The sequence below is a fragment of the Zonotrichia albicollis genome, chromosome 10 (genome assembly GCF_047830755.1).
Source record: "Zonotrichia albicollis isolate bZonAlb1 chromosome 10, bZonAlb1.hap1, whole genome shotgun sequence".
Lineage (NCBI taxonomy): Eukaryota > Metazoa > Chordata > Aves > Passeriformes > Passerellidae > Zonotrichia > Zonotrichia albicollis.
In genome coordinates, this window is record NC_133828.1 from 21487246 (window position 1) to 21496966 (window position 9721).

At 51.3% G+C, this 9721-nt stretch overlaps 1 protein-coding gene across 6 annotated transcripts in view; it reads right to left on the bottom strand.

Annotated features, from left to right (window-relative positions):
• Positions 1-9288, bottom strand: part of NRP2 (neuropilin 2) — an 88519-nt gene extending 79231 nt beyond the window's left edge. For all 6 annotated transcript variants that reach the window (XM_005484146.3, XM_005484145.3, XM_026791638.2 and 3 more), the window contains exon 1: positions 9154-9288. In XM_005484146.3, the coding sequence (XP_005484203.2) occupies positions 9154-9226 (73 nt within the window). In that variant the 5' untranslated portion in view covers positions 9227-9288. The remainder of the gene's footprint in view (positions 1-9153) is intronic.
• Between the last annotated feature and the right edge of the window lie 433 nt (positions 9289-9721).

The window sequence follows — 9721 nt, forward strand, 5'->3', positions numbered from 1 at the left end:
TCTTGGAAAGGGCAAAGTCTCCAAACAATGAAAACACAGTCAATCCGTCCACACCTCGTGATTCCCTCCCGTCTCTCCAGCTTTCACACACATGCTACCCGCTAGGCTGATACCACCAACATCACCCACCACTCAGAAGCTGCTAGCCCCTTACTCATGCCAGATACCGTGAGCACCCTGTGAGCCCTTGCAGCTCAACCCCTTGGAGGGGAACTGTCATGTGAACAGGGATGTCAGCTCTTCCCTAACTAATGAACTCAGGAGTGGAAACACAGTTCTACTCTGACCTTGAAACTTCTCCTTTGCCCTGCAACATCGCAGTTCAGTGGGACTGAGCTAAAGAAAATCCTAGTCTTGATCCTAATTTCAGGTCAGCTTGGTGCCCAAATTAGACTGTTGGTGCCAGTGAGGGCAGCCTGAGTGAGAGGGGCTGGAGCCCAGCTCTCTGCAGCTGAGACCTCTCCAGCAAAACAGGGCAAGCAGGTGAACCTCCCAAGTCAATGAGCACCAGCCACATCCCTCAGGTGTTCAGATTTAGCAGGAAAATGTCACCATCTTCCTGGAGCAGTGAGTCTGCCCACCTGCAGGAAAGCTTATTTATGTCTCTCAGAGAAACATTTTGTCCTCTCATTCATTCCTATCCAAGAAGTCCGCAGAAATGAAGGGGGCTACTTCAGTATAGCACTGCCTTGCCCACATGGTGGGCAATAGCATACCAGGAACTCAAGGCTTCTTAGAGTTATCTGAAGAGGCAAAATTACTTTAATATATATGTAAATGTTCTGTTGGGCTTTTTCTCTTTTGAGTCACAGGTATCTAGCAGGTACCTGCTATGAGAACAAAAAAATCTGTCACCATGCCCACTGATGGGCATAGGATTTGACTCAGCAGTTGTGCCAACCACTGTCTTTCTGTATAAAATATGGCCTTGCTTTGTATACAGTAGAGGCTCAAACTTCTATGTAAATGGATTCTTACAAACTGATGCATGCAAAAGAAAAAAAAAGAAAAGGTTAGGGGCATGGCTACTGCTCAGTCTGTACGCGTTGGAAGCAAGATGTGTTCCATAGCTAATGGGCTTCAGCAGCTTTTGCCAGCCCCGAATTCACTTAATAAAATTAAAATTAAATTCTGAAGTACAAGCCAAGTCTTCCAGGTGCATGGGACATCCCATTGCACAGTAAGCAAAATGCAGGCATTCAAAGCAAACTGCTGGGGCCCCTGCCAGTCCACACAGTAGAGGGGCCAGTGGAGTGCTGTGCCAACAACAAGGCCACAGGAGAGCAGCAGGGCTCCTCAAGGGAGGTTAGAGAGGTCAATACTCCTTGGCAGTGTTGGAATAGACTATGGTAGGTTGGGAAATCTGCAGACCCCTCTTTTCATTAAGGCTCACCATAACACAAATTATCCCTGCAACTTCCTCCATGCGGGGCCACCCCAACAGGGGAACTACACCTATTTCTGTGTCCTGACCTGCTGGAGACACCCAGCCTGATGAAGTCTCCTCCTGGCTCTCCCAGGCCACAACACAAAATCATCACTCAGAGGACCCAAAAATAACAGCCAGGCTCCAAGAACCTTCACCTACACTTGGGGTTTTTCAGCTCTGCAGCTCATCAGGCACATACTGAAACCTTAGGCCGGGAGCAGAGCATTCTCCTACTTGAATTTCCTGCCGATTAAACCCCTCTGGATTTCCCTCACCCCAGGAGAGCAGGGCTCACTGTTATTGTTGGACCTTCCACGCAGAAACTAAAGCCAACTCTGTCTGTAACAAAAATAATCATCACCAGAGAGGCCCGTTTCACAACAAACATACATACTACAGCCTCTCAGAGCTTGTAGTGTCCAGCACAACACTACCATGTGTTTTGACCTGCTGAGGTCAGTTTACTATTGGGATAGCTTTCAGGGCTGCACACAAAAATTAGGGTGTTCTGGATGCCTTACAAGCAGCAGCAGCAGCATCACTGACTGTGCTGCTTGAAAAGAGCAGCCTTTGAGGACAGCAAAGGAACAAGGGAGAGAGACGTGGGCGTTCCACAGCAGGCAGATGCACTGCCTAGCCTTGTCATTTCTCTTCTTGGCATGAGGCCCTCCAGCCCAACTTCATACTCTCATTCAACCACTGCAGAAGATTTCCATGTCCCAGGATTCAGCACTGATTCAGCACTGTCCCAGGATTCAGCACTGAGCAGAGGAGATTTGCCCTGTCAACCCCCTGACAGCACAGCAAAATACAGGTGCTGGCATACATGACCCACTTCTCTCAGAGCTGCTGAACTTGGCTTGAGCCCTTGTGCAGGAAACCCATGTTTCAGTTCTGTTCATCACACAGCTCTTCCGAGTTTTTCAAGGTCCATGCGTGTCCAAGCACTTTGCCAAACGCCAGTATGGAGGAGACAAACAGATCTCTGCTGCCAGGGACTCATTACCATTAACGCTCATCCTGCCTCCTTTCCTGAGCTCTGACCCTGGCTGGGCACTGCTAGCGTGGCAGGGGATCTCACCCCAAACCACAGAGCACAACTTTCACAGGAGGCAGAAACACATCATATGAACTCTCAGACTTAAATCATGCAGTTTAACCATTGGCCAAGGAGAGAGACAAAGTGCAGAGGAAGCTAATAAGATTAGATGTTTTATCCCCAGTAGCATAGATCATTTTAGCAGAAGTGTGTTTGCTTTGGATTGCAAGATAAAGCTTCAAAGGCTTCCTGAACAAATTAATGGACAAACACACCCAAACAACACAAGGCTCTTACATGCACATTTCATTCCAGAGCACTACCCACATCCACATCTTCAGACTTCACACAATCAGGGAGAGTCCCCAGAACATTTAATTTAAAAAAAGAAATGTTACCAGTTTAAGTAAAATTTCACTTAAAAGTAGAGACACAGCAAAGTAGAATTTAAAGACTGCTTTTGTGATTTGAACTAGGATTGTGTTCAATTCAAAGTGTCTCAAGCCTGTCATGAGACAAGCTCATAAAACACTGTCTGGGCTTAAGCAAGAAAGGAACGCGCCAATCCATCAGTTGAGGAATGCAGCCATTTGACTGCTTCCTAAGGCAACTGGGAAGGGATGCAATATATTCATTTTATAGCACTGGACAGCAGTGAAAGGAGAACACTAGAAAGCTCAGCAAATGGAAGATTTTAGCTCCAAACCTTTGCAAAAAAAGAGATAATTTCAAATTATTTTAAAATAAGAAGGGAATGTTGGAGGGAGGAAGAGAGAGAAGATTTGGAGACTTCTGATAATCACACTTCTTTCCCCCATGTTAATCCACAAAAGAATTAAATAGAAACCTTGAAATAGAGACCTACTCAAGCTTCACCATGGAAAATGAGAGGGCCAAATTCTGCATGCAAATCCAGGTAATTTGCTTTGAAATCACTGGAGTTCAGCTGATTTCTACCCCTGGGATTCTGGATAGCTGCCTTCCAGGGGCTGACATAGCTCTGTACCACTTCAGCCAGTGACAACCCTGACCTTTAAATGTCCATCCTGTCCAAGCCCTCTCTTATATCTTTGATGAGATTTTAGATCCTGTTTATCCACCTTCACTAACTATTATTTTTCATCTTATATGAAAGGCAAATGCAATTCCAACAGAGTAACCAACTTAATAGCGACAGTCTCCCTATAGAGCTGTGTACACACAATTCTCCCAGATTGCCTGCAAATATAATCTGTGGGTCTGGAATTACAACTCCTGGCTGCTCCAGTAATCATCCTGGGGAGCATGCCAGTGTGTGTGTGTACACATGCAAGGGAGGCAAATAACTGCATTTTGAACTTGGAGAAATCATGCCTGCCTCTCTGTTAGGCTCCCAGGGGCTTGAAATCTCATGGAAACACACTGCCATCTCCCAGGAATAGGTGGCAGCTTTAGGAGACCCTCAAGCTGCAGGTAAGGCAGTTTCTGAGTAAAACTCCCCAGTACTGCAGGCAGGGAAACAGAAGCTTTAAGCTTTCTGCATGGCAGCCTGCCACCCTACCTATAGGCTACATGAGGAAAAAATATGATGGTGAAAATTTGCTGAGCCACCCCCATTAATGCTGTCAATAACAAACTCGTTCAAGGGCCATGGAGACAAGAGACATTTCTAGTTGTACACATGGAAAAAAGATTCCCCTAGGATTCCTCTCTGAAGAGCTTCAGGCTTGATGAAAGGTGTTCTATGCCTCCAAAATACTAATTAGTATTATTAGTACAAAAATTCCAACAAGAAAAAAAAAGCTTATCTCATCTCTCATCTCCCCCACACCCTCCCAGCTTCCTCACACCTTTTGAACTCATCTGTCAGAGTCCATTCTGAAACTGAATCCTTTTCTCCCCATCAGGCAGTGGCAGTTTCCCACAGCAGCTGGCAGAGCCTCTCAATCTCACAACACCCCTGGCTGGGCCCTCCCTCCCAGAGGCCCTGCTGGAACCTCAGAGCACAATGCAGACCCTTGGCTGCAAAGAGCCCCACGGATGGGAGAGGAGGAGAGCAGCCCCTCCTGAGCCACTCAGAGAGCCCTGCCATGGGGTCCCCCTGTGCACACTGCCAAGCAGCAGTGGCTTCAGCCTTTGGTGCTGGTGGTGAGGCTCAGCAGCAGCTGGATTTGAGCACGCTGTCAAAGTTATTGCACATTCTGCTGAGCGTCTTAAACACATTGTTACCTGCTGAGCACATATTCAGCAGTCAAACAGGAGGGAGGAAAGCTGCAGTGAGCTTGGGGTGTGCATGAGGGTGAAAGTTGTCAAGGGCCTCTGGGTTTGTGAGGGACGGCACAGAGAAGGGATGGATGCAGAAGTGTGCATGTGTGGCAGCAGCAGGGCTGGTGTGGCTCTGTGTGTCAGAGAAAAGGTAGAGATCTGTGTGCCTGTGAAGAGAGAGGAGGAATCAGGGAGATTATAAGTGTATGTGTCTACATGCAGATGGGGTTTTCCTCCTTCCTCTTTCTGCATGCGTTCCTTTAAAAAAGGGGGGTTCAAAGAAGCCTTTCAATAAAACATAAGCAGAATAAAAGGAGAGCATCCTTTTGGCTTCACCTTCTTCCTAGAAGGGACATAAAAAAGGGCAAGCATTCAAGTCTTACACAGACAGCATTTCACAGCGACCGGGTGACCCCCCAGAACAGCTGGGCAGATGTCTTGCCTTTGTCTCAAGTGCACAGGGAGAAATGAGGGTAGGTTTCAAAGACATGGAGCCCAGTACTTTATCTCTGGAGCCCATTTTCTTTGATTCATCAAGGATGAAGACAGAGGAAGACACAGTCAGACAGAAAGTCCTTACAGCTATCCACCCCTGCAAGTGGGGTGGATAGCTGTAAGGACTTTCAGGCTATTTTGCATGCCAACCTGTCGCTTGTACCCCTTTTCCCAAACTGCTTGGGAAGAGGTCACCTCACCAAGGCTGTAGCTGGAGCCCAGCCTCCCAGCATTACTCTAGCTGTCCTCCCTGATTCACGGGCACCACTTGCACATAGAAAGGGTTACACATCCAAGTTGAGATTTCGAGTGTTTGGCCCCATGCCCGGTGACCTCGTGCTGACAAACCTCTCCTCCGTGTCTGAGTTTGTGTCTTTTCACTGCACAGGCATCAAGCCTGGCTCAGGATCCGGCCTTCCGAGCTGCGCTTTGGCTCAGGCAGGGAGCAGGCTGACCCTTTGATTCTGAGTGTGATTAAACCCATGCTACTGTAGCGCTAAGCCGTGTGCAACACTGTTAGCAACAGCTCTGATTTATGTTGTTGCTAGTATTGCGGTTTCCACCAGGGTGTAGACAGGGATTTCGAAAATAGCCCAGCTACCTCTTTGTCTGTGTGTGTGTGTATTATAATTAGAAATGTGTCAAAGGGCTGTTACACAGTGAGGATGGAGCTGGAAACGTTCACACCCCACTTCTGCCCCCACCCCTGTGCTGACACCATCAGCCCCAGTTTGGGTGTGTGCAGGCACATCAGCTCTCCGCACTTCCCAGATTAGACAACTGTATTCCCAAGGCTCCATGGGGGCACGGTGGTGGTGACTTCACTACACAATGGAGAACAAGTTTAACAGCTTCCAGTTTGCTCTCAGGTTGGTGCAATCTGCCCCCACCACTGTGGCTAAATGACAACTTTTTTCTATTTTGATTTCAGATAGGATCACGGGTCTCAGATGTAGACAATTTATTTTCCTAGCACAGCTGGTCTGTCAGAGGTCATATAATTTGGCAGCAATCCCAGTGCTTAAAAATTAATTTTTCCTTATTAATACAACTGGGGGTCCCACAGGATAGGATCCCAGCCTTATCTGAACCTGACAGCTTCCTAAACCCCATGAAGGATGCTTTCTCCTCTCAAGCTATCTGCAGTACAAGGCCACCATGTCCTGGTGCCTGGCAGCACTGGAGGTTTCTGCTAGGAAACCAACCACCTGCCTGCCGGGACGGGAAGTGCTGCCTGCTCCAGCCCAGCAAAGTGGGGGGCTTTCTCTTTTTAACCTTCTAAAGCCACACACAAGGTACCAAACACAGAGAAGATACTGGGAAGGAGGATGGGGGCAGGGGGGCAGAAAGAGCAAGGCAGGGAGATGGGAAACACCTCCATAGAGCCTTCTGGGACCAACATGCATGCCTGTCACTCCAGACACCACACACCATGATTTTCTGTCGCAGTAAAACTAGGAAAACAAAATGCAGCATCCTAACCGGGATCAGAGCCCCCCACCGAGCTTGTATCAGTGGTTTTCAGTGATGCTCCGACAACTATCTGATTCCTAGTCTAAAAAAGCTTTTGTTTCCAGTATGAGCCGAGTTAACAGCACACAGGCATAAGGCACTACACTCAAGTGTTGTGTGGGTGTGTGTGTGCATGTTTGTATGTGTGGCCGTGCACTTGCTTGGCAGCAATTTGTTTTGGTCCCCCTCCCCACCTTGCTACATCTCCTAAGTCACTACTAAAAATAATAGCTTTTAAGTAAACTATTTTGAAGGCTTCAGAGTGAGCTTTGCTCAGAGCTGCATAAACATCATCTGAACGGCTCAGTACTTGGGTCACTCAAATCTGTTACTTTCTTACTTCATTGCTTTTTACGGGAAGATGAAAAACACACAGCCATCCAACCTTCAGATTTATCTTCACGGGTCTCCCACCCACTCTCCTCCATGGTTATCTCAGGGTTTGCTTGGCTACATACAAATTGGCAGCTGCACTGTTTATCTCTTACTGTAGAAATATTGCATGAGGGTTTTTTTCCATGTGGATTATCATATTATTGTCTATTAAAAACGTCTCCCCTCTCTACTAACCTCCCTTAGGGAACCTAAAGAGGGACTTCCATAATGGGGGAAGGCTTTCAGATACACCAGACTGAAACATAAATCCATCTACCTCTGGCATGTTTCCCTTACTAGGCTGGCTAATTTACTGAAGCTGAGTGTAGCCTGATCGAGGTTTGCATCCCATTACCCCGTACCTTTGCTCACTGTGCTGGTAATAAAGTCATTTGACCGGACTTGCAGCCACACATCATCATCTCGGCAAACCACCGCTGGTGTCGGCCACAGAGAGACAACTTCCTTGCTGGTTCCAACACCATGTGATGCTCTGCTTAGCCGGGAAAACCCCGCATTCAAATAAACACCGCTTACAGCGCCTGAATGGCCTGAGAGACACGGTTTGCTCAAACCTCCTCCTAGCTAACAGTCCTGATGCTGAGCTCACTCCAGGATAGAAGGAGGTGAGCACATGGACACAGGCACACACTCGGGCTCAGCGGCCACAGGGATCATAAGCAGACTGGCCAGTGCACCCTCAGGAGCCAGCCTCAGGGTACAGCCCGATCTGCCACAGCACAAAACCTGCTCCAGGGGATCAGACACTGCTTCTGCAACGGGGTTCATCTGAAAAGACTGTTGCACTCAGCAAGGGCCTCCCAGGACACTGCCCTATCTCTTCATCCCATCAAGTGCCTATTCGCTTTCCTGCTTGAACAAAAGATGGGATTTTTTTTTTCCTTTCCTTTATAACCCGTAAGGAAGGAGGTGATGCCAACCAGCAGCTGAATGTTTATCGGCAGTGTCTGTGCTTCGCGCTGCAAAAGAGAGGGATTTTCTCAGGGATCAGAGACTCTCTCACTTCCCCTTTTCAAGGGGAAGCTGGATGGCCACACAGCTCCGGGGCAGGAGAAGGGAGAACGCACTCTGCCATCATCAAACGCTGCTCGGGTCAGACCGCAGCTCAGGGCCCTGAGCCATGTCCCGAGGCCCCGACTAACGGGAAGGCAAAGCCACAGCGCAGCAGCTGCCGGCTTGGCACCACCGTTCTGCCAGGCAGCTCCTGAGCACAGAAGGAGCCCCGAGAGAGCACTGGACGGCAAATCCTTTTCCTTCAGAGACTATTCCAGATAGGGACCCTGTTGCCCCCACTAGCGAGATTCAAACCCAGTGGCCGGGGAGCATAGGGCCCAGCGTCAGCCTGCCCCACTCCTGTCTCCATGCCGAAGCACCGCAAAGACGGGTTTCATCCCGGCACCTCCTGACAGTCCAGCCTAGCCTGTCAGCGAGGAGCAGAAAAAGACACTCGCGTCCCGATACATGAACTCGCCTTGTCCCGGGACAGCCCAGCGTTTGCGAAGTGCGTACAGGTCCCGCACGTACCGCGGGCAGCCTTTCCTGAGGGTGCCGCCGCCACCGCAGCGCTTCGTCCGCTCCCAGCTCCGCACGGCCCCGACTGCCTGCTCCCGCCAGACAATTTTAATTTCTCACCTAAAGTTTCCCGAGGTTGCAACCGGCGCGGGGCCGCGGACATTCGGATGCGGGTGTTCGACATGTGGCAGGCCCCTACCGCTTGCCCTCCCTTCCCCGCAGCTCCCCAAAAAACCAGCACGCAACTTTCCAGTGCGGCTCCATCCGCTCGCCCCTCCACGCCGGGCGCTGGGAGCCGCGCGGCTGCAAGCGCTGCGCTCCTTGCCGGGGGTGCGCCATCCCCGCCCCGACACACGCATGAGCCCCTCCAAAACCCGTGCTGCGAAAGCTGCGAGGCGCGGCCGATCGCTCATGCATTCCCTAAATTTATTCCCACGCAAAGCATCTATGCGTGAGACCGGGACCGCGCCCGGGAACCCGAAAGTTGGGCGGACGGGGACATCCCCTGTTCCTGAGGGCGCCTTACCTGTCTCCGCTGTGCCTCCGGAGCCGGGCAAGCACAGCCCTAGAAATCCCCAGGCGAGAAGAAACGTATCCATCCTCCGGAACAAATTATAAAAAAAACCCGAAACCCACAACGCAAGACCCGAGGCTGCGGGGCCGGGCTTCGCCTCCCTACCCCGGGCGCGCCGCGCCCCGTGTGGGCGCCCCACTCGCGACCAGCACCGGCGGGGCTCAGCGAGGGGCGGCGGCGTTCCCCGCACCGGGGCTGCGGGGCGGGCGCTGTCGGCGGAGCGCCTCTCCCTTAGGGCGACCCGCGGGGCCGGCGCCTCGGCATCCCCCGGGGCGCGGCGGCGGTGGTGCGGGCTGGGGCGCCGTCTGCGCCTCCTCTCCCTCCCCGCCGGCGCCTCGCAGCCTTTTCAGGCAGGGCGGCATGTGGCTGTCAGCGCCGAGCGCCGGCGCCGCCCCCCGCGCCCCCCCGCCCGCCCGCGCACCGCCCCGCGCACCGCGCCGCCCGCCGCCCCGCGCCCCGCCCCGCCCGCCCCGCCCGTGGGCAGCGCGGGGGCCGGGGCTGCGCGGGGACCGGGGCGGTG